The sequence below is a fragment of the Culex pipiens genome, chromosome 2, assembly GCF_016801865.2.
Source record: "Culex pipiens pallens isolate TS chromosome 2, TS_CPP_V2, whole genome shotgun sequence".
NCBI lineage: Eukaryota > Metazoa > Arthropoda > Insecta > Diptera > Culicidae > Culex > Culex pipiens.
This window is the reverse complement of record NC_068938.1, coordinates 218,346,827-218,372,068: the sequence shown is the minus strand read 5'-3', so window position 1 is coordinate 218,372,068 and position 25,242 is coordinate 218,346,827. Positions and strand designations below refer to the sequence as shown.

The 25,242-nt window shown below is 34.3% G+C and overlaps 2 protein-coding genes across 5 annotated transcripts in view; one reads left to right on the top strand and one right to left on the bottom strand.

Moving 5' to 3' along the window:
* The window catches only part of LOC120432544 (uncharacterized), a 658,780-nt gene that overhangs the window by 180,081 nt on the left and 453,457 nt on the right, over nucleotides 1-25,242 (bottom strand). The window lies entirely within an intron of this gene.
* LOC120432537 (fasciclin-3) overlaps nucleotides 10,815-25,242 on the top strand; it is a 158,312-nt gene continuing 143,884 nt past the window's right edge. For 2 of the 4 annotated variants that reach the window (XM_052708500.1, XM_039597761.2), the window contains exon 1: nucleotides 10,816-12,031. In XM_052708500.1, the coding sequence (XP_052564460.1) occupies nucleotides 11,974-12,031 (58 nt within the window). In that variant the 5' untranslated portion in view covers nucleotides 10,816-11,973. Of the gene's footprint in view, nucleotides 12,032-25,242 lie in introns of all 4 variants that reach the window. The other 2 variants (XM_039597762.2, XM_039597763.2) reach the window with 2 other exon arrangements.

The window sequence follows — 25,242 nt, the reverse complement described above, 5'->3', positions numbered from 1 at the left end:
GTGTCATTGGTTCACCCAAAAAAGTCTCCATACAATTTTGGCAGCTGTCCGTCTCGATTATCCGAAATCTCGATTATCCGAAGTCTCGATTATCCGAAATCTCGATTATCCGAAGTTCGATTATCCGAAGGTTTGTAAGGGACTTTGGATAATCGAATGACAACCAAACAAATTCAAGTTCTGCGACCTTATTTTAGTCAAATTTGAATATGTTATTGCCTTTTGAATACAAAAATGTTTTTTTTTTTCAGTATGGAATCATCGCCATTTTGGCCGAAATCTTGTATTAAAAATTCTAAATCATTTTAGAGCAGTTTATTTTTCATATTTAAGCTCGACCATCGAACATAAGACAAAGAAATTATCAGAAGTGAAATTTTTCCGAGCCCTTCGACAATCGAGTACATAAATTTTGAAAAAGTGAATCGTTTTCGAAAAATGACCACCTAATGTTTAATTTTAACTGAAAATTTGCAGTTTTTCGCTTTTTTGAATAGTGGACCATTTCTGTAAATATTGCATTCGAAAATTTTCGAAAATTTAAAAAAAAAAACATTTTTGCAATTCCATCGAGAAACTACTTACTTTTCCTGTCATTCTTGAACGACGAAATAGCCTACTTTTCTGTACCAAAAATAACAGAATCGAATAGCAACACTTTTCAAAATAAATGCTGAAAAGTTCTACTTTTCAGCACTGAAATGGGTGCTGAAAAGTTGAACTTTTCAGCACTTGTTTCAAAAAGTAACACACATTTTTTTATTTAAACGATTTATTGACAAAATACATGAAAATTTGACTTAAAATTTCACTCAATGGGTGTTTTTCGAAATTGCAAAAAATGTTGTATGGAACTCGTTGCAAAACTTGATTTTTTCAGCACTCTTCATATTTATCCAACTCGGTGAACCTCGTTGGATAAATGTACGACTCGTGCTGAAAAAATCCTCTTTTTGCAACTTGTTGCATAAACTACTATTATAAAACATTGTTGCTGGGATACAGCAGATAAACGAAAAACAAAGAGAAAAATTTATGTTTTAAAACCCCCCATTTTTCAATGCTGAGCAATTCTCTGAGATTTCGGTCATTCGATTTTTTTTGTATTTTTTAATCCGGCTGAAACTTTTTTGGTGCCTTCGGTATGCCCAAAGAAGGCATTTTGCATCATTAGTTTGTCCATATAATTTTCCATACAAATTTGGCAGCTGTCCATACAAAAATGATATGTGAAAATTCAAAAATCTGTATCTTTTGAAGGAATTTTTTGATCGATTTGGTGTCTTCGGCAAAGTTGTAGGTATGGATATGGACTACACTGAAAAAAAATGATACACGGTAAAAAAAATTTTGGAGGTTTTTTATTTAGCTTTTTGACACAAAAACTTGATTTGCAAAAAAACACTATTTTTAATTTTTTTTATTTTTTGATATGTTTTAGAGGACATAAAATGCCAACTTTTCAGAAATTTCCAGAATGGGCAAAAAATCTTTGACCGAGTTATGAATTTTTGAATCAATACAGATTTTTTCAAAAAATGGAAATATTGGTCGCAAAAATTTTTCAACTTCATTTTTCGATGTAAAATTGAATTTGCAATCAAAAAGTACTTTAGTGAAATTTTGATAAAGTGCACCGTTTTCAAGTTATAACCATTTTTAGGTAACTTTTTTGAAAATAGTCGCAGTTTTTCATTTTTTTAAATTAGTGCCCATGTTTGCCCAATTTTGAAAAAAATATTTTTGAAAAGCTGAGAAAATTCTCTATATTTTGCTTTATTGAACTTTGTTGATACGACCTTTAGTTGCTGAGATATTGCCATGCAAAGGTTGAAAAACAGGAAAATTGATGTTTTCAAAGTCTTACCTAAACAACCCACCATTTTCTAATGTCGATATCTCAGCAACTATAAATCCGATTCACAATGTTAAAATATGAAACATTCGTAAAATTTTCCGATCTCTTCGAAAAAAATATTTTCAAAAATTTTAAATCAAGACTAACATTTCAAATGGGCGTAATATTGAATTTTTGGCCCGTTTGAAATGTTAGTCTTGATTTTAAATTTTTGAATTTTTTTTTTTCGAAAAGATCGGAAAATTTCACGAATGTTTCATATTTTAACATTGTGAATCGGATTTATAGTTGCTGAGATATCGACATTAGAAAATGGTGGGTTGTTTGGGTAAGACTTAGAAAACATCAATTTTCCTGTTTTTTAACCTTTGCATGGCAATATCTCAGCAACTATGGGTCGTATCAACAAAGTTCAAAAAAGCAAAATATAGAGAATTTTCTCAGCTATTCAAAAATATTTTTTTCAAAAGTGGGCAAACATGGGCACTAATTTAAAAAAACGAAAAACTGCGACTATTTTCAAAAAAGTTACCTAAAAATGGTTATAACTTGAAAACGGTGTACTTTATCAAAATTTCACTAAAGTACTTTTTGATTGCAAATTCAATTTTACATCGAAAAATGAAGTTGAAAAATTTTTGCGACCAATATTTCGATTTTTTGAAAAAATCTGTATTGATTCAAAAATTCATAACTCGGTCAAAAATTTTTTGCCCATTCTGGAAATTTCTGAAAAGTTGGCATTTTATGTCCTCTAAAACATAGCAAAAAATGAAAAAAAATAAAAATAGTGTTTTTTTGCAAATCAAGTTTTTGTGACAAAAAGCTAAATAAAAAATCACCAAAATTTTTTTACCGTGTATCATTTTTTTTCAGTGTAGTCCATATCCATACCTACAACTTTGCCGAAGACACCAAATCGATCAAAAAATTCCTTCAAAAGATACAGATTTTTGAATTTTCACATATCATTTTTGTATGGACAGCTGCCAAATTTGTATGGAAAATTATATGGACAAACTAATGATGCAAAATGGCTTCTTTGGGCATACCGAAGGCACCAAAAAAGTTTCAGCCGGATTAAAAAATACAAAAATTAAAATTAAAGAAAAAAGACCGCTTCCGTAGAGAACTGCTCTGCTGCCTTGGCAACTAATGATCCAATTTTAAAAGTTGAAAAATTAAACATCTGTAAAATTTTCGGTTAACGACTAACATTATTCTAAAAAGTAATTTTAGTCCGAATCTCTTTTCAATTTTAACATTTAAATAATACATGTTTTCTTTCACTTTCAGCACAAAATGAAGATGAAATTGTTTTTTTAACACTTTTATGTAAAAGAGGATGCCCGATTTGATAGCTGGGTTCAAATTCGGGGAAAAATCATCTAAAAGAAGATATGAACCCAATTCAGTTGTAGTTTTATGGATGTTTTGTGTAATATTCATCTTTTCCATTTATAATTAAACAATATATTAAAATTTTATGATTTTTGTGACTTCGGATTGCGTTGTAACAAAAATATAATTTAACCTTTTAATAATAACTCGCACAATTTTTATTTCAACGTAGCAGACAAATTTTAATTTTTAAGGAAGGAGCTACCGTCATCTGAGTCGAATCGGGACACATGGGGCAAATTGGGACAGCAGCTTTAGCAATGATGCATCCTAATATTTTTCTTTTTTGAAGTGGTTTGGTTAGACCAGTTTCAGAGCAACAAAATGTGTTCATTCATTCCCAAATATGAAGTTTTCAAGTGCTCTTGCAAAAAAAAAAAAAAAGATTTGGGTGACTCACCACACATAACCTTCGGACGCCTAGAAATGAGCAAAAACTTGCAACAGAGACCACAAAAGACCCGGGGGTCGTTAAAGTGGATTGCTTTGCTTTTTTTAAGTGCTCTAAAAGTGCTGTCCCTATTCAAACGGTAGTCCCGATTCGCCCCAAATGACGGTACAAACTACAGAAATCATTTTTAATAGTTGAATTATTTAAAATTTTGAATGGGTGGGAAAAATTAAAAACATACACTAATGCAAACTGTAAAAAGGAGAACAGTATTAATTAGAAATACATTTATGACAGCATCCGCAAGTTAAAACACGAATAGAGAATTATATTTTTTATCTAGATATTGTATGTATTTCTCAAAAAGTAGCCGCGATCGTGATCGATCACTTCAACAAGCACACAGAAAACGAAGCTTTGGAGTGTCGAAACCTGCGACACAAAGTCTGTCCAACGAGGTTCCTTCGGTCGATATAAAGTGTTGCGCAACATAATTTTGTTGTAGCAGCTATTTGTCACAATAATCGCAATTTTTAAATTTTTAAGTTTTTTATTCATAATTTTGTTGTTAAACACATCATTGATCAATTTGATAAAAAGTGGTGAACTTGCCCAGAAAATATAATTTTTCAAATCAAAGTTCTGATCTGAGTCGAATCGGGACACATGGGGCAAATTGGGACAGCAGCTTTAGCAATGATGCATCCTAATATTTTTCTTTTTTGAAGTGGTTTGGTTAGACCAGTTTCAGAGCAACAAAATGTGTTCATTCATTCCCAAATATGAAGTTTTCAAGTGCTCTTGCAAAAAAAAAAAAAAAGATTTGGGTGACTCACCACACATAACCTTCGGACGCCTAGAAATGAGCAAAAACTTGCAACAGAGACCACAAAAGACCCGGGGGTCGTTAAAGTGGATTGCTTTGCTTTTTTTAAGTGCTCTAAAAGTGCTGTCCCTATTCAAACGGTAGTCCCGATTCGCCCCAAATGACGGTACAAACTACAGAAATCATTTTTAATAGTTGAATTATTTAAAATTTTGAATGGGTGGGAAAAATTAAAAACATACACTAATGCAAACTGTAAAAAGGAGAACAGTATTAATTAGAAATACATTTATGACAGCATCCGCAAGTTAAAACACGAATAGAGAATTATATTTTTTATCTAGATATTGTATGTATTTCTCAAAAAGTAGCCGCGATCGTGATCGATCACTTCAACAAGCACACAGAAAACGAAGCTTTGGAGTGTCGAAACCTGCGACACAAAGTCTGTCCAACGAGGTTCCTTCGGTCGATATAAAGTGTTGCGCAACATAATTTTGTTGTAGCAGCTATTTGTCACAATAATCGCAATTTTTAAATTTTTAAGTTTTTTATTCATAATTTTGTTGTTAAACACATCATTGATCAATTTGATAAAAAGTGGTGAACTTGCCCAGAAAATATAATTTTTCAAATCAAAGTTCTGATCTGAGTCGAATCGGGACACATGGGGCAAATTGGGACAGCAGCTTTAGCAATGATGCATCCTAATATTTTTCTTTTTTGAAGTGGTTTGGTTAGACCAGTTTCAGAGCAACAAAATGTGTTCATTCATTCCCAAATATGAAGTTTTCAAGTGCTCTTGCAAAAAAAAAAAAAAAAGATTTGGGTGACTCACCACACATAACCTTCGGACGCCTAGAAATGAGCAAAAACTTGCAACAGAGACCACAAAAGACCCGGGGGTCGTTAAAGTGGATTGCTTTGCTTTTTTTAAGTGCTCTAAAAGTGCTGTCCCTATTCAAACGGTAGTCCCGATTCGCCCCAAATGACGGTACAAACTACAGAAATCATTTTTAATAGTTGAATTATTTAAAATTTTGAATGGGTGGGAAAAATTAAAAACATACACTAATGCAAACTGTAAAAAGGAGAACAGTATTAATTAGAAATACATTTATGACAGCATCCGCAAGTTAAAACACGAATAGAGAATTATATTTTTTATCTAGATATTGTATGTATTTCTCAAAAAGTAGCCGCGATCGTGATCGATCACTTCAACAAGCACACAGAAAACGAAGCTTTGGAGTGTCGAAACCTGCGACACAAAGTCTGTCCAACGAGGTTCCTTCGGTCGATATAAAGTGTTGCGCAACATAATTTTGTTGTAGCAGCTATTTGTCACAATAATCGCAATTTTTAAATTTTTAAGTTTTTTATTCATAATTTTGTTGTTAAACACATCATTGATCAATTTGATAAAAAGTGGTGAACTTGCCCAGAAAATATAATTTTTCAAATCAAAGTTCGAATAAAAACTTTGAACGACAAAAAAATGACACAAAATCGCTCAAACCCTGTGTTTCACCCAGCATGTCGCGCAACACTCACGCCCAACTAATGCCACACGCGCGCAAATCGCGTGCAACACTTTCAACCAGGTGAAAAGCTATGATTCATAATATAATATTATTATTTTCGCACTCCTTACCGAAAACAACAAACGGTGAAATCAGCAAATCCAAAATTCGCAATTACACCGTGTCCAAATTAAATTAGCGCGCTGTCGGTCGGTCGATGGTTTGCCAAATCGATGCCGATTAGTCCCAAAAAGTCAAAGTCCGAAACCACGTTGTTGCCTAAACGTTTCCACTACGTAACGTGATTTGGCTGGGGAGACTTGGACTGAGCGGTCCCAGAAAACGGGTTATGTTTTCTTTTGGACGCTTTCCTTTCGGCCGTATTTTTGTTGTTTTTTCAGCCTCTTCCCGCCTTGTTCTTCCAGGTTGTCTTGGACCGTCGTCGTCGGTGGAGTATATTTTGACGTGCAAGTCAGCGAGAACAAAGCCGTAGCATACATTTAACGGCCACTTTTACCTCTTTCTCGTCCACGCTGTCTTATTTATTGCCTTGTGGTTCTCCCTCTCTCCCGTACAAATACAACGCGTCTGCCCATCTTCTTCCCTTTTCCACGGACTCTTGGACGAGCTGAAGTGGACACATCGTGGCTCAAGAACATCACTGAACTGGAAACTGGAGCTGGGCTGTTGAGGGAGTTGGGGCACAAGCGGGGAGGAGGTCATGTGCGAGGTCCGAAGAAAAAGTCAGTTAACCGTCGTGGTCTTCGTCATCGCGGGCCTCACGAAGACCTCTGGGGGCACACCAAGAGAGAAATCTCGAATGAGAACTTACTAAACCAGTTTTTTCACTCCACCGATCCCCCCTGCGAGTTGAGTTGGGAGTTGCAGGGGGAGAGCGCAAAAGGGGTTTCTTCGCGCTTCGGTGGAATTGATCAAGACCACCACCAAGACGGCGGCGATGAAGTCCAGCGACTCACAATAAAAAGCGAACCTCTTTCTTCTTTGCTGGCGGGTTCGTTGCTGGAGAAGGCTTAGCCCGGTTTCAGGGCTCGCGTTGTACGCGTCAAAAAGTTCATCAGATCTCCTCCTCTCCGCTGCGGGTGTACTCCGGCTCAACGACTGTTCTTCGCGCTTGTAAATGCCCTACTCCGCTAGGAGAGGTGTGGAGTTGGAGTTGTTTGTTTATGCGCTCGAAACCCGCGTGTATTGGTGTAGGGACAGTCCGTGTCAGTTAGCGGTTAGCGGTGAAGGTCTGGTGCAACATGCTAGCGCTACTAGTGAGAGGGTACCTCCGTGGGGAATGGCCACTGCGTGGCGTGGCGTGACGCGATGGTGGTTACAGTCTCGTACATGAGTGAGTGGTGCCACCGTAGAGTGACCACTTGGGATAGTGGGAGATCCGAACGAGGGACGATGAAGAGTTGGGAGTCGATTATGGGTTGTTCTTCACCAATTTCAAAATTGGAAACCAAAGCCAATTATTGATCGTGATTCGTTAAATATACGCTTTTAAATAATATCTGCACATCAAATATTGTCAAATTCTAAATATCTAAAATCTACAATACCACGTGGAAATCAAGCTGCCAAACTTGTTAAACATTCATTACAAATCGAAATCTCGTAACTCGGACCGCATAGAAAGAAAAAAAAAACAATTCCCTTAATCGTGCAATCTGTTCATGAATTTGAGAACCACGAAGGAATTAATTCGTGATTATGGTGCATTTGCATTATAAACATGAGTATATTCTTTCGTGGTTCTCAAATTTATGAACACAATTCACGATTTCGAGAGTTAACTTTTTTCTGTGCGTAATAAAATTTGGTGTTAAAACTTTCATGAATTGTTAGACTTGCATGACAAGGTCAGATTCTGATACTTTTTTTGGGAAAAAAATACAATAGACTTTTCTGAAAGACTAAAAACCCAACATTCATTATAAAGCGGGAGGCCACTCAAAAATCTTTTTCGAAATCTCGACATTTTTCCGACTTTCTCAGAATCTCAAATAAAATGCATTTCATACTTGAAGAATGTTTCCAAATCAAAAACTTTCATAAAAAAAATAACCAAACATTTTTTTTTAAATAATTTAAAAAAACCACTGCTGACAATTTTAGTAAATTTACAAACTTACCAATAAATTTTCGCAAAATTAGTTCAAAACTGGAACACTTAATATTTCGATTCAGAAAAAAATAAATATAAACATAATTGAAAGTTTAACAATATATACAAGTTCAAGATTACTTATTGAAAATGCCCAAACAAATAATTGTTTATTCCTGATTTTATTCAAAAAAAAAAAAACATTCGTACATACAAACAGTTCTATTGTTTCAAAGAATTTCAAACATAAAAACAGCTTTATACTAAATTCCTTTTTAAATTTTGTAATTTTAAAATTGAATTTGATACGTCGAGTTATCAGTATTCCAATGTCTTCAAACCATTTTTATTGTGAATCCCATTTTACTCCTTGTCTTACCTTTGTTCACCTTGTCTTACTCATTAATTTTGCAAAATGTGTGAAGAGACAAATTCTCAAAAAATATTTGTTATAACCTGAATAAAAAAATAACTTGTATTTTTTTCTCATTTCGATTTTTTTCATATTTTCAAAACCTATTTTTTTGTTTTCTTTTTACACAAGAAACGAAACGTATTCCAATATCGGAACTTGATTTTATCTGTACTATTTTAATTTTGCTCATTTTTTTGCACAGGAGAATTGTTTTTGACGATTTTTAAATTAATCTCTTTTCACAAAAAAATTATTTCCCAAAATCCGAGCCATAGAGAAATATGGGCAAAAATTTTGCCACATAGTCATAATATTTAATTATTTTTTTTTTTAAATAGAAATTAAACCAATTTTTTTAAAATAGAAATAAAACCATTTTTTTTACTACATAGTTTTTAAATGTAAAATCTAACGTTCAATCGTAAAGTACTTTACAGAATTATGATCAAGTGCACCGTTTTCGAGTTATGGCCACTTATAGTTTGATTATAACGGAAAAAATATTTTTTCGTAAAAAATTGTCTAAAAATTAATATTTGGCCCTTTTGAAATGTCCGTCTTGATTCTAAAATTATCAAAATATTTATTCATTAATATTTCATAAATAATCCATAAACATTCAAAAGAAACTTTCACACATTTTTAATTTTTGGGGCTGTTTGGGTGAGACTTTCAAACTTGTTTGTTTGTTTTTTTCTTTTATCCGCTATTTCCCACACTTCAACCTTATTTTAAATCTGTATTAAATGTTAAAATATACACAGCTAAAAAAGTAGTAATCCAGCTGCGTGTAAAAAGCCTGGGTGTAAAAAAAATATAGCATTATTTTATGCAATTTTATGTGATTTTACACCCTGAAATATGTAGCCCATCAGTATGGAAAACCTACTTGACCAAAATGTCAAGCTCATATATGCGTTTATCCTTAAAGCTTTTCATCGGTCTGATGGCCGAGTGGGCTAAGGCGCCAGTCCTTACTGTTGGTGCTGGGTTTGAATCCCGTCGGTTGCAACTTTTTTTTGTGTTTGCAAAAATTGTACATGCAGTGTGTAATATTAAGTGTTTATTTTGACGAAGGTGATGTGCATGCTTTTGCATGCGATTTTAACCATCGGATTTTTTGCTGTGTTTTGAACTTATGAAAATTTAGATTTGAAGACGACGACGGTTGCAGCATTGCTGAGATATATATTATATATATAGCTATTTGATGTTATCAGTTTCAAAAAACAATACTGATTTTGCCAAATGGACTCAAAATTTTGGTGAAGACTCGTTAAACTGGTCCCAATGACGAATGCCAATTTTCAAAAAGTTCAAAAAGTGACATTGGGTCTTGGGTGAGAAATCAAACATTATCCACATTAATTAACCCATACTCGCAAATAAGTTTACAGGAACAAAAATAATAAAAATATTTGCAAATATATTAAGAAATTTAAAAATAATTTTAATGTAACTTTTTTCGATTAATTAAGTCAAACATATTTTATGAAAATTGAATGAATTTTATGAATATGAATTTTAATTTATTGAGCATCTTCAATCTCTAATAGATTCAAATTGTAAAAGGAAGCTCAAATTTCTAGTTAAGTACTCAAAACAAATTGAGTGCAATTGATTGACAATCATCATACAAACATGACGAAATCCAGTCTGCAACCCGCTAAGATCACCATCTCCATGCGAATGCGAATGCGAAATGCGAAAACAAATTGAGTGCAATTGATTTAAAAATTGTACAAAATATTATAAAATTATTCAAGATTAAAAAAAATAAAGGTCAAACTAGTATGCTTAGGATTTCCTACTTTTCTAGACTTTTTGACATGTTGAAAACATGGCTTGTAAATGCTTGTAATTTCAATTTCCATATTTTTGGTTTATCACCTCCATTTCCTCGGGTCACATCGCGTAGCGCACACACCTTCGAAACGTCGTGGGTTTACGCTCCCGCACCTTCCCGGTACACATCCCAACCCAGCAGATTTGCGAGGGAAGGAGCGCAACCTCCATGGGTACCACACAACCACACATTGCGACTTAGGCCAGCGCCCAACTCTTCCATATTCAAATCCAAGTAGCTCGATGGTGTGAGTGCCCTAACCAAAGAGAGGGAATTCGAAAAGCAAAATACAGGTAAACGAGGTAGCCTACTCGGATGATGATGACGAAAGCAGGTGTGTGGAAGCGACGTCGGCGTCGTCGTATTGGTCAACGGCGCGCCGTAAAATGCTATGAAATATTAACGACGCAACATCGGACGTCGGACGGCGACTCAGCCTGAGTTTGTGATACGGTGGCGACTTGACCAGAAGGTGGTGACTAACTTTTATTGATTATTTTTGTTCGCTATTTGCCGGTCATTGTCGGAAGGTCCTGGAGACTTCGTGGTCACCGTCGTCGTCGTCGAGGTAGTGTAATTTGAATTTAATTGGTTTATTGACTGGAAGCAGGGTCGGACCGGCCGGGGTTGGTCAATTTCCGCGTTTGAGAGCTGGATTCAGTCGGTAAACAGAGCTGTTCGGTGGAGGTGACGAAGTCGGATACCAACAACAGGTTGCACGACGCTGGTCGCCGCTTTGTTGCGCGTCACTCTGGATCCGTTGCGCGAGCGACTTCTCTCTCACGGCCTGCTTGGTATTTGTGCAAGAGGGGACGCGACGCCGAGTGTGTTGGTGCGAAGCTGTTGGTCAAATCTCGCGTGAGTTCTTGTTCGTTGTCGGCTCGCTCGTCAGAGAGAGCTTAGCTTGGCTCGCGAGTAGTTGGCTTAAGTACGCGGTCGCTAGTGCACGTTCGAACGCGACCAACAAAACATCTAGCTGGAGAAGTTTCGTGAGTTCACGACGCGCGGGTGTGATTCAACAAGTGGTCCAGAGAAGGTGAAGGGAAGGGTCAGGATTTGAGCTTTATTTACTTCGCAAAACAGGTTTCTTTGTGGGGACCGGGGAGAGAAGTGGAGTTCGAAGAAAAGAAGAGAATAAAAAAAACCGCCAAGCGCTCCACCGACTCAGAACGTTGAGCTCCGAGCGTTTTCTGGAGAAAGCTGAAGACCGTTGAAGTTGCTCGACTTCTTCTTGCGAAAGCTCAAAGTTTGAGCGCGCGTGCTCTTAAGTGTCAACACTGTGGAAGCTGCGTCTAGTGTGATTCGAGTGTGTCTGCACTGAGAAAAATCCGTGCCAAGAAGTCGCGTCAAGTGTTCGTCGGCCCAAAATTTCGAGTGTTTTTCGTTTCTTTTTCCCCCTCGACAAGAAGAAGCTCGAGCTTCTTTTTACGGCCCGCGTTAGGCTCCAAAACGCGAGAGAAAGAGAACGTGTCCCCGCCGCGCGTGTGCTCCGGTTCCCGTTCCCGTTGAATCTTCGCAGTGAGCCCCGAAACTAAGCCCCCCGCCGAAAAAAAAGCCCCAGCGAAGCGAATCAGAAGAGTTGGAAAAAAAATCGAACAAAATGGTAGACAAGCAGCAATTTTTCCTGCCGTGTTTTGTGGTCTGCGCTATTTTCTCAGGTAATTATCCGTAATTTCATTCGCGATTTTAATATAAATGGTTGTTTTCCGACGGGATGAACCCTTTCGAAAAAAGTGTCATGTTATTTTTGGGGACACGGTGGGAAATTACACTTACCGAATTGAGTTCTTTTATTTCTTAAATTCTACTGTAACTACTTTTAGCTAAAACTTAAATTTGTATTATCAATGTAAACTTGGTCCCAAGACCTATTACAAAATCTAATAAAAATATGTTTTGAAAAAACAGATGAAATTTTCACGGTAAATTTTAGCAGTGCAGTTACCTGCAATTGCACAAAAAAAGCGTGATTATAAGACGTTTTGATAAGCTGGTTAAATATGCCGGGTGTTAAATGTTGGGCAAGCTTAGATAAGACAGCTTAAACTGCATCGTTACCCAAAATTTTGATGGTTCTGTGAAGCCTAAGGTGAGGCGGTTTAAAGGGTCATAACTAGGTGCTAAAACATTAAGTACTTTTGACGTAATTTCCTGGAAAGTCGTTTAAAATCAACTAAATATACCGTAAACACCGTTTAACGAGGTTTTAACTCGGGAAACTAATCGTGCATGGGATGGAATTCGTTAGCAGATTTTGCATGAATTTTGTTATTTTTTTTTCTTACATGAAAAAAAAGTGTTCCAGAAATCATGCAAATCGTACCATGAAATCGTGAATATCGCGATTTTTACTTCATGAATTTTGAACTTTGAAAATTGGGCACGAATTATCCAGGAATCGTAAATAATTATGCATGACTTTCCATGACCGATTTAACTCGTAAACGTGAATAGTGTTCATGATTGGATGCATGCAGTCGTGAAAAATGTTCATGATTTTATGAATAAAAATTCTTGTTTGCGTTAAAAAAAATACCTTCATGATGTCATACAAAAAAAAATTAAATCGTGAATCAAATTATTCTTGAATTCATGAATCAAAATTCATGATTTTTCGCACACTTTTTTCCGTGTAGTAATTTTCAAACAATTAATTTTACTTAACTTTATGGTAATAGATTCGGAAAAAATATTTGTGTCAATGTCCATACGGATATGATATGTGAGTCTGAAATTTCAAATCAATTGTCATGTTTTGGGTCTTTTAGCTCAGATATGACCTTAAAACTTCTTTAAAATGATTTGGAAATTGTAAATTCTGTAGTAACATTCCACAGGGGCATGCAAACAAACAGTCCCCAACTCCCCTTTATGTTACGTATCCACGTGGTTCAACTCGAATTCCATAATTTTAAAATCTTTAAAAAACGTTAAACGTCAAACTAAAAAGAAAACAAATAAATACGAATTTTCTATCACGAATTTATAATTATCTCAAGATTTCATTGAAAAAAAAGAAAAAAGTTCGTTTTTATAAAGCAAAGTTATTAAGTATACATTTGCAACCATTTGAACTGTTTCAATGATAAAACCTTTTACTTTCTAATATTCATAATGATTTAATCTATTGCTATTTCGATAATTTTGAGAAAAAAAAATCATATTGCACTATTGTAGTGCAAAAATGCGCACCTTAATTGTTATCATTTCGGGCTGATTTAAAAATATTTTGAAACCTTGTGATATCGTTGCTTGTGTCCTATCCTGTGACACGTCCTATCTATTTACAGCAGTTTTTGTTGGATTTGATTGGATTCGTTTTTAAACAAAACTGTTGGGAAAATAGAATTTTCTGTTCTTTACTATTTAAATGACGAAATATTTTTTTAAATTGAAACAATGTATCATAATTTTTGGAACAATCCGTTTTTCGAATTAGCTCCCCAACTTATGTGAGCTTCAATTTTGGCCCGTCAATCCGTCCGTCATTTTATGGGTTTGGGTTTAAAAATGTAGATAAAGGTTGGTTTAAACTTGAAGGAAAAAACTTTACTAGCAAAAGAAATCCAAACGTTTCTCGCGTTCAATGAAAAATAATTGAAAAACTTGTTTGTTTTCTGAAAATGACAAAAACATAATTTAGATTTTTTTTTAATTTAAGCCTAAAAAAATTTGCTTAAAAATTAAGCCTTTTCAAATTTATCGGGGAAAGTAAGATGCATTTTTTTAATTAAAAAACCGGATTGTTCAATCCAGATTAAAATCAAATTGTTAACATAAAAAATCAAAATGGATTTTGAGAATACAAAAAAATCAAATAAACGAAGTTATGAACTTGATGAAAATACATTCCTGCATGATTTATTTTTATTTTTATTTTTTTTTTGTTAGAGTGAAGCTGTCCTCAGGTTACTATTTGAATTGAACAGTAAAAACTTATTTAATTGTGAGTTTTTATTTTTTTTCCAATTAATTTTTGATTTTTTTTAAGTTTGTTCCTTTTGTCAAAATTATGATTGCTTCCATGCCTCAAGCACTTTTTTTTATAAAATTTGTTGTTAAGTTTCTATTTTTACTTAAGTTAGTTAAGTTAGTTAAGAATAGTTTTTTTTAAATTTATTTGAAAATTATGTTCTTCAGTAGATGTTTTACTGTTTAATTGTTTGAAGGGGAAATTCATATTATATGAGGTACTGGAAATGTCAGGAATTCAAAAATGGTATATGGCATAAAAAACCTTTTTTATTCAAATTTCAAAACACGACTTGTTATTTTTGTTTCTATTTTTCTATAGATTGTTTCAAAGTGAGACAAATAAAATTGTATTCCCCTTTTGCAAGTCATTAGAATAATACTTACAAAAACTTCTCGATGCCGTTTGAACAGCTAAGCCTGATAAATTTTTTTTGCTTTTTGACCTGCGTTTACCTTTTTCCAGCGAAGGGACCATCCATAAACCACGTGGAAACTTTTTTGAAATCTCAGACCATAGATTGGAAGTTTTTTTCAAAGGTCAAATAGGTCCTGCCTTCAGTCGGGGGTATTCAAAAACACCAAGCAAAAATTTAAATTTTGTTTTTTAAATCTTAAAAAAATATAGAAGTGTTTTTCTATAGTATTGTTAAATTAATTTATTTTAATGATAAAGATTTTTTTTAATTTTGATTTTTTGGGTTCTTTATCCATTTTTTTCACAATTTTATAAGTTTCCGAATGTTTTACTTCTCGTAACGGCAAAAAGTTATTATTCCAGATGGATTTTCTGAATAAAATATTTTATTTTTTTTGTTATTTCGACAAAATGTGCCATTTTTCTAATGTTTCTCACAACCATCTTTTTACAAGTTTCCCACGTGGTAATCTCCATCTAACAAACATCTTCACCCCCGTGGGCCCAAGCCAAGCAACATGACCCAGTTCTTGGCAATTTCCTTCGCAAAAGCTGTGAGCCACAAACGAAATCGAATCTTATCGCGTCCGTCCCATCAGGCCGCTGGCCTTAATAATGTCGTCGTCCTTCTCCACCTCTCCTCGTCCTGCTGGTCCTCGTGGCGTGTTAATTACCCCGAGAACCGAATCCCTTTTTCTTGCGAACTCCAGCACAAAGAAGCCACGAAGAACAAGGACATCGTCCACGCGGGACAAAAGGACTTGGCTCGAGTAGGGGCGTGTAACCGACTTTTCGGCTTAGAGCGAACGTTTTTGTGTGGTAGTAGTTTTGAGCTTGTGGTGGTGGCGAGACAGCATGACAATCTAATTGGAATCACAAATGAGTCTGGACGATGGTCAAGTTTAGGGTCTTTTTTTTCGTTGAGACCCCAGGAAAGCGTTGTACGTTTGGCTTGACGATAATTGTATGGTAATAAATTTTATTTTATTTTGTTTTTCTCGAATACATATTTTTTGGGGGGTTGAGTGGCCAGTCTGCGTGGAACTCACATGTCTGTGTGCTGAAGATATCGAGCTCAGAAAGAAGACCTGCAAGAACGCTGTGTGTCTGCTGCATCTTCATCTTTCTCACAGCGTGAGTCTTTTCTTCTTCGGTTGTGTTTGTTCATCTCCTCGTTCGTCCGCTTTCTGGTGTTGGTTCCGTCTCTGCACGATGATTCTATTTTCTTTAAAATTTATTAACATTTAATGACCATAGAACGACTGCGTCGAGAGGGAAGAAGGAAGAGATTTCTCAACTTGATAGAGCCGGTTTCAGGTTATCTCAGTTTAGAGATTTCTCCTCAGCCGAGTCAGTTTTCGTCCATTCCCAAACCGGCATAAGAAGATTCTCCCGAGGAAATTAAGCTCAGTTTTACGGTTTCATTCAATTCTAAAATTCAAATTACCAGCTTAGATAAACGAAATGTGTTGCAATGACCATCAAAGCCGCCCAATTTCCCGCAGGAGATTTAAACCGCCAGGCGACGAACCCCCGCCAACGCAGAACAATGACACAAATAACTTAATCCCGCGTCACTAAATCATCTTACGGTAGGCATTTACCATCGTAACTCGGTTTAAGCCGATTTAACCAGCAGCGCGACATAAACCAATTTTTGTTGTAGCTTTTGTTCCGGTGTGGAACACGTGTGTGTGGGGGCTTTTTACGCGCCATTTTTTACACTTTCTCGTGGTCGCATTTTGTTGGCGGTTTTCGCTGCCTCGCTCTTTCTTCGCTTTGTGCTTCGAACTGTGCTGTCTCATATGAGCGCAAATGGAAAATGGTTAGCGTAGAAAGCCCGACTGAGAAATTGAGTTTTAAAGTTTTGGTTGCAGCGTGGGGGTCCAGAAGGTTTTTTCTTCACGTTTATTTATTTTCATCTTGTTCGGTTTGTCAAACCCTTTTTGTGCTACAAGGAATAAAACTCAAAAACATTGTTTTTTCTTTTGAATTTTTTTGAATAATTTCATGTTTTTTCTTGCTTTTAGCATGTTTCTCCATTAAAATTTTATTGGTTTTTTAATTATTTTTAAATTTTTGAAAAAAAAATCTACACTAAGTTTTTACTGAGCGGATTCGTATTCGCAAATTCGAAAGCAATTCCATTTGAATTAACGAATCGTTTTTTTTTTTAGTTCAATAGTCCATTTAAAAGTTGCCTTTTTATTTATTTGTACGTAACATTTTAAATTTCCAATGCAAACCTTCTAAATGGAATTTTTAAAGTAATTTGTAATTTGTTGATTTAATGGATAGCACAATTTATTAGTAGACGTTTTTATCAGGTCACAGAAGGCATTTTAAATTGTTTTGAAATTTTACAAAGGACTCTCTGCGACTTCGAGCAACGATTAATTTTGGCAGTTATATAACTGAAACTTTGTTAGTACTTTCTAAATAACCAAACAAATGCAATTTTGTAACATTGTTAACGTTGTTTATGGATGGTCCCTTCCATACAAATCTGTATACTATTTTGACAGAAAGCTTTCCCTAATTGATTTGGTATTTTTGGCAAAGTTGCTAGTATTGATAAGTAAAATGTAGAATAAAACAAATATATTTTTATTAAAATACTTGTTTAATTTTTCATCACAAAAATATGAATTAGGGCGTCCAATTTCCCGGGGTTCCAAAATTCCCGGGAAACGGGAAATGTTCTACAAATTTCGCGGGAAATCCCGGGAATTCCCGGGAAATTTTAAATTTATCGAAAATTATTCTGATCCCACTTCTGATTAATATTTCGCGACAGAATTGTATAGAACAGCAACTTAAATGGTCAAAATGAGTGTGAGGATCAATTAATGGCATGACTGCTTGTAAACAATCATGCAACTTTGAGAAATTTTTTTTTTTTTTTAATTTTGTATGCTGTGTTTCAAATCGTACCAAATCAAAGAAAAAAAAATATAGGTATTTTTTGCTGAGAAGTATTGTTTTAATCAAAGTGTTTGTACAGTGAAAATCTATGCTCCACAACAATAAAATTGCTCGGTGACCATAAAGTTGAAATGAAAAAAAATGTTCCAGAGCAACTATTTTCAACCTATGAATAAGAATATAATCATTAAATTTGCCTTAAAATCTAATTTTTATCGCTATTCAACTTGAATCACTATTTCATGAAATCACAACTCAAAGTTAAAAAATATTTGAAGCGAGTTTTTGAAATATGGTTGCATTCTTTAGGTAAATTTCAAATGATGCGAAGTTGTTTTTCAATGAATTTTCATGGTACCCTTTATGGTATGATTTTAGTTATATGGTCATATGGCCTAATAAATTAATTAGATTTAAATAATTTCCATAGTGTAAAAGTGGTTGAAATTAAACGATTTTTTCATATTTAACCTTTTTACGCCCTTTTGGTAGCTTACGTGCTTCATAAAATTTATAACTTTAAACAGTAATGTCTCGAATATTTTTAAACAAATTCTTCTCTAAAGATCTTCTTTGAAAAAATAATTATTATATTTGGTCAAGGTAAACAAAAAGGTTAAAATAAGATCTCAATTGTGATCTTGGCCGGAAAAGGTGAATATCTTATTTTCAAAAAAAAAATAAGAAAACAAAAAAATATCGTTAAAATAAGTTGTCTGAAATAAAATAGTTAATATTCATTCCATAATAGCGTAATTTTTGTTGCCCAACATATAAGCAAACAATATTCCTAGTTGTGAATGCTTCAGAAATAAATATTATCTGAATTGAACCTTGACATGAAATTTACAGACAAGCTGATTAGTTCAATATGAACAGTAGATTGAAATGAATGAAATCAAATCAGGTGATCCAATTATAATTTTTTGTATCATTTCAAAACATTGATGCCAAAAAGGTAGGAAAATGTATGCTTCCGCTTATATTTCGGGAATTCCCGGGAAATTAACAAATTTCCCGGGAAACGGGAAATATTTTTTCTCCGGGAAATCCCAGGAATTCCCGGGATTTTTTTTCCCGGGACGGGAAATTGAACGCTCTTATATGAATGCAAAAATCTTTTTTTTTTTCATGGTTATATTTATATTTATTCTGCGTTTTAGATGACCACAAAAACCTGCTTTTGTATTTTGAATCTAGAAGGTCAAACATATTTTTTAAATACACGATTTTTAGAAAATAGATAGGAAAAAAATGGCGATAAAGTGCTCCGTTTCTTTTTTTTTTGCAAATTACAACCCCGAAAATATTTGTTTCTGAGTTCATTTAAATAGCGTCCGATGTTCAAATAATTATATTCCAAGACTTGTGACCCGATTTTAAATGTCAAAATATAAACAATACAGTCTAGACTCGATTATCCGAAGTCGATGTTTTTGGATAATCGAATAAAGGACAATTTTTTTCTTCATATTTATCATTTTTCACTTTCAACGAAAATTTCGATTTTTTCGACGCCATTTTTAATTCAAATTTTGTGTTTCATTTTCTGTTAATTTTTTTTTGACACCGCAATTTTTGCCGTCATCCCTGGATTTCTAATTTTCAAATTCAGAACTGATTTTGAATTTTAATTTGAATAACAATCCTAAAAAATTGCGTTAAAAAATCAACTCGAAAAAAATATTACTTGATATAAAAAAATGCTATGAATCAAGATTTTCGATCTAAAGAATTGCCAAAAAACAATTTTTGATCTTCAAAAGGCATTGAAAAGAACAACTCTAAGCTTTTTAGAAATTTTAAGTTTCGTATGTTGCTGTTTTGTATTATGTACTTTCCAAATGATGTAAAAAATGTATTTTTTCAGAAGTCAACTTTTGCCCTGTTTTCACTAAAATTCCTTTTAATCAAACAAAAAATGCAGTAATTTTTTGGTAATATCTATGCTATGTTTTAACGAACCTTTTTGTTACTTACAGCTAATAGTTTAATTTTATATTTTTTTATGAGAAACAGTTAAAAAATAGTCCAAAAATTAACTGTTAAATAAAAAAAACGCAGCAATATGGCAAAAGATAATGATCGGAGGTAGTATGATCGTCTTCATACTTTATTGAAGTAAAGGGCTAAAAGTAAAGGCTAAAAGTATTCTTATTTTTGATTTTTGAAACAACAATTTTGGTATGGACTCTTATAAAAATACTCTAAGTAAATAATGAACTGTTTAGAGCCCTGTAGAAATAAATACCAACTTTAGCAGCATAAATATTCGTGGGACAACATTTTCATTATATTGGACAAGTTATAATAGGTAAAACAAGTTCATTAGGCATAAATATATTATTGGGTGTTTTGTATACTAGTAATAAGCATAAGTGAACTTTCACGATTTCGCGGAGCGCTTGAAATCCGTGTTATTTTGTACTTCCCGTGTCATTATTTTTTCACTAAATTTGTCACATTTTTTTTAATGTATTTCATTCGTTAAGTTCTACCATACAAATTAATTACTGAACTTCTAATTGTAAGTATGATTTGAAAAAAATTTATGCAAGCAGTATCAAAACAAGATTTTAATATTATTACTGTTTTATTTCTGCCATCTGTGAATTATCTGATTATTTTTTAAAATCATTGTTTTTTTTCAATTCACCGAATATTTTATATTTTTCCGATAAGCACTATTTTTTTTAATTTACATAAAATTGTAAAATACGTAAAAATCTGTTGACAAGCGTTTGCTTGAGTTTCGTAAAAAAATCCCTTTTCAAAGGAGATAAAAACTGTAAAAGCTTTGATATGATTTCTAAGAAAAGTGAAGTTGAGAATTCATTCTACTTTTATACTTTTAATAAAACATTTTTTTGTGGTTTTTACATCTTGTATGTTCACGTTGCATGTTGAAATTTGGTACTCTTGAATTATGAACAAAAAATGCGAATTTCTAGCATGAAAAATCAATCACTAAGCCTACTAATAATGTTTTGAGCATACACAGTATTCTTTACATTTAACCAAACTTGTTCAATCATCAAAAAATAAAATACTTTTTTGTGAAGAACACTTAGGCTTGGCAAAAGAAATCAACTTCTCCATACATAAAACATTGAATCATGATGTCTCCACCATGTGTCCAAAACAAACGACAACTTGAACTCCATTAGTCACTCCAGCCATTGAGGTTTCCAATTTCTGCCAACTTAAAACATCCAAATCCAAGTCCAAGTCTAGCCAAATTTGTCCACTTTACCGGCCGTCACGACGACGTTCGTCGTCATCGTTGGTGGCTTTGTAAATAAATAATAACACACTTATTGGAGTCGCTGCATGCATTTTTCTCTGCCGCAGACCGACAATACTAATAACAATAATAATAATTCCACCCGAGCCCTGGTCAACGTAAGGGACGGCCGTCCAAAAAGTGACTAACTTGTGCTTTGCTGTGCCGACCAAGGAATGCGAAGGTCGCAACTGACCACAAAAAAATAAGGTAATTTCATAAATACACCCTGGTTGTCACTTTTGGACGGTCGCCGGTGGAGGGACCCTCCATTTCCGAGAGGGATTTATGGCGCAGAGGCCTCCCTTTAAAAATTTGCATACCACGAGGTGGGGGCTGGATTTTTAATGTGACGATGATTGAAGGTGATGGACGGCGGTTACCGAGAGAGAAAAAAGCAGAATTGCCAAGAGTGAAAGTGAGAGTTGAAAATTTGGGCGAGCGAGTTGATGTGCCTTCTGTTTCGGTGAACTGCCATAAACTGGATAATGGCGATGTTTTGAGTGAGATTTGAGAAGACAACGGCGCGAATGCTGTCAGGTTTATTGTCGTTATGGCGGTGTGTGGGACTGCTGCGAGTCGTAAAATGGATTTGAAATATGTACCCTGTTTTGTTTTTGGGTGGAAAATTTGTTTGGCTTTTCCCAAACATGGCATAATGTGATTCATTTATGGTTCGTTGAACTCTTCAGCTAAATTGAATTTTTGATCACCATCAGAATGACGGAAAAATAATTGTTAAATTGCTTCTCACCAGATCATCATTCTAACCTCGCAAAACTGCACCAATCAGCAAACGTAATCGCACGATTTCTCGCCATCTCGCCCCTCGAGACCATCTACTTATTATGAAATCTGATCCCCCCGATGATATCCAAGCCGGGGCTAATCTTTCTGCCATTTACCCTGCCCCAACCCCTCGCGTCTCCAACTCCAAGAACGTCCGTTTTGCTACAAAGTTTGTCCAGGGCAACAAATCGCGCTCGGCTATTTTTTGCACGTCTCATGTTCAGCACTTTTCTGCTATTTCATTTCTGGTGTCCACCCGTCGGAGATCCACACCAACAACACCAAGAAGAGCACTTTTACGGGGCTAGACCTGTTGACTGGTCTCGCCATCGTCGTTGGTCAAGTGTAAGACAAAACTTTAAATGTTTTTGTAATTGAACCCCGCGCTTCATCCGCGCGCGGCCATGCCAATTTGTTTGAAATGCCATCGGAAACCCTGGCCGCGGAGTTCGGGGTAGGGGGGAAACGATACTTGTCCGGATGTGGAACCCCGGGGTGGGTGGTTGGTTGATATTTGAGGTTTGACAGAGTTGGCGGTTCTTCCCGGGAAGGACACGGTTAGTCCGGCTAAGCTGACTCAAGCACATTCCAGTAACCCATAAAAGGAGATCAAAGGAGAAAGCAAGGTTAATTGTCCCCGATTCCCGATTCCCGACCGGATTAAAGGCACCGTAATGTCACCTCGGTATCAAACTGTCGTGGCTTATTACGGTTGCACATTCAGTCACCGGGAAACAGCAGTACTGACATGGACTACGTGATGGCACTGCTAACGAGCGGCTTCCAGTGTGCTATATTGCTCCGAAGGTGTGGCAGTAGCGAGGGGAATCCTAATTGGCGTGTCTCTTTTACGGAAAGAGGGCCTGCTGCGTGTAGATTGACATAGTTAAGACACATTAAACCTACGACCTAGTTTGGGGTGGACACAGTTACGAAATATTAATACAGAACGGTATATTCAGCATTTAAAGTGCGTCAAATGCAGTAGCAAACGTGCAGCTAATAAGATGTCTTTAAGAAGCTTCTTTTACATCCGCGATTATCTGCTGTTGCTATGAAGTAATTCGTGAGACATCAACAAGCTTCAATTGTATCAACTGCATGCAACCAGCAATCACTGCAATCGTTCAGTGGCTCTGTTGGTAGAAATCGATTTCCCGGAAGTGGCCACACTTTCTTTCTCACTGTGCGCATTTTCCTACCTTTGGCCGAGGAAGTAAGGCTCCGATGTCAAAGCAATCGTTAGCCCGGGGGTAATCGCAATCGTAAATCACGTAAATTTCGTCTCTCTTGTTACGTTCGCTGGAACTGCCTTCGTGTAGATAGCAAGAGTTGTTTTGAACACATGCCCCGGCTTCGTTACCTGTTGTTGATTTATTGTACACTCTAAATTTAATTAAGGTAACTTTGTGTTTTAAGATTCTTGAGACGTTCTTCAAAAATCTACAAACTCGATTTTTCTCTTCTGAAAAAGTGTCGAAAAGTTTTGCGTGTCCCAAGCTGACATTTTAGCGTTACGTTCGCCAACCTAATCTTATCTGCGCGGTGAACTATGCGGACTTGTGAAACCGCAATCGACTTCCCACCGATAGCTGCAAGTTACACACACAATTACACCGCAGTACTGCTGGCTGACCAAGGGGTGTGCGTGCCAGGTCTCGAATTGCATTCATTCAACTCAGAGTGTAACAAGTGGGTGTAATTAAGACTCCCGGTTGATGGTGTGCCAACAAACGGCTCGTTTAGAGCTAGTTCACTATGTAGTATATCTTCTTGGAACAAGTTGAATCAATTGATGACTAAAAGTTTGAGCGGGGGGGTTCGAGGAACGCTCGGTGAGCGGTGTGACACGCGGAAGTCACTAGTTAAGTCATTGCGCAAATATAGCAAGTGTTGTAATAGACGCGTGTTGCAGTTTGCAACGCAGCATCCAAGACTTGGCAGAATGTCGCTAATATTGACCTAGCTGGATATCGTCAGGTCAAATATTTGAAATGGGTTTCTTGGCGGTGCCGAAATTCGGTGTATGTTCTACATACGTGCAATTTCAGGTCGCGCCAGCGCTATAAAAACGATCGCTTCACTGGAATAATAATGATCTGCGAACCTGAATGTGACTCAGTGGAGGGTGATGTCATACACAGCGAGTGCCCTCTCAATCAAACACAGATAGTTTGTCGGTTGAACCAGAACCTGACACGATCAATGCACTTTTCAAAAATACAAAAATACAAAAATACAAAAATACAAAAATACAAAAATACAAAAATACAAAAATACAAAAATACAAAAATACAAAAATACAAAAATACAAAAATACAAAAATACAAAAATACAAAAATACAAAAATACAAAAATACAAAAATACAAAAATACAAAAATACAAAAATACAAAAATACAAAAATACAAAAATACAAAAATACAAAAATACAAAAATACAAAAATACAAAAATACAAAAATACAAAAATACAAAAATACAAAAATACAAAAATACAAAAATACAAAAATACAAAAATACAAAAATACAAAAATACAAAAATACAAAAATACAAAAATACAAAAATACAAAAATACAAAAATACAAAAATACAAAAATACAAAAATACAAAAATACAAAAATACAAAAATACAAAAATACAAAAATACAAAAATACAAAAATACAAAAATACAAAAATACAAAAATACAAAAATACAAAAACACAAAAATACAAAAATACAAAAATACAAAAATACAAAAATACAAAAATACAAAAATACAAAAATACAAAAAAACAAAAATACAAAAATACAAAAATACAAAAATACAAAAATACAAAAATACAAAAATACAAAAATACAAAAATACAAAAATACAAAAATACAAAAAAAACAAAAATACAAAAATACAAAAATACAAAAATACAAAAATACAAAAATACAAAAATACAAAAATACAAAAATACAGAAACACAAAAATACAAAAATACAAAAATACAAAAATACAAAAATACAAAAATACAAAAATACAAAAATACAAAAATACAAAAATACAAAAATACAAAAATACAAAAAAACAAAAATACAAAAATACAAAAATACAAAAATACAAAAATACAAAAATACAAAAATACAAAAATACAAAAATACAAAAATACAAAAATACAAAAATACAAAAAAAACAAAAATACAAAAATACAAAAATACAAAAATACAAAAATACAAAAATACAAAAATACAAAAATACAAAAATACAAAAATACAAAAATACAGAAACACAAAAATACAAAAATACAAAAATACAAAAATACAAAAATACAAAAATACAAAAATACAAAAATACAAAAATACAAAAATACAAAAATACAAAAATACAAAAATACAAAAATACAAAAATACAAAAATACAAAAATACAAAAATACAAAAATACAAAAATACAAAAATACAAAAATACAAAAATACAAAAATACAAAAATATAAAAATACAAAAATACAAAAATAC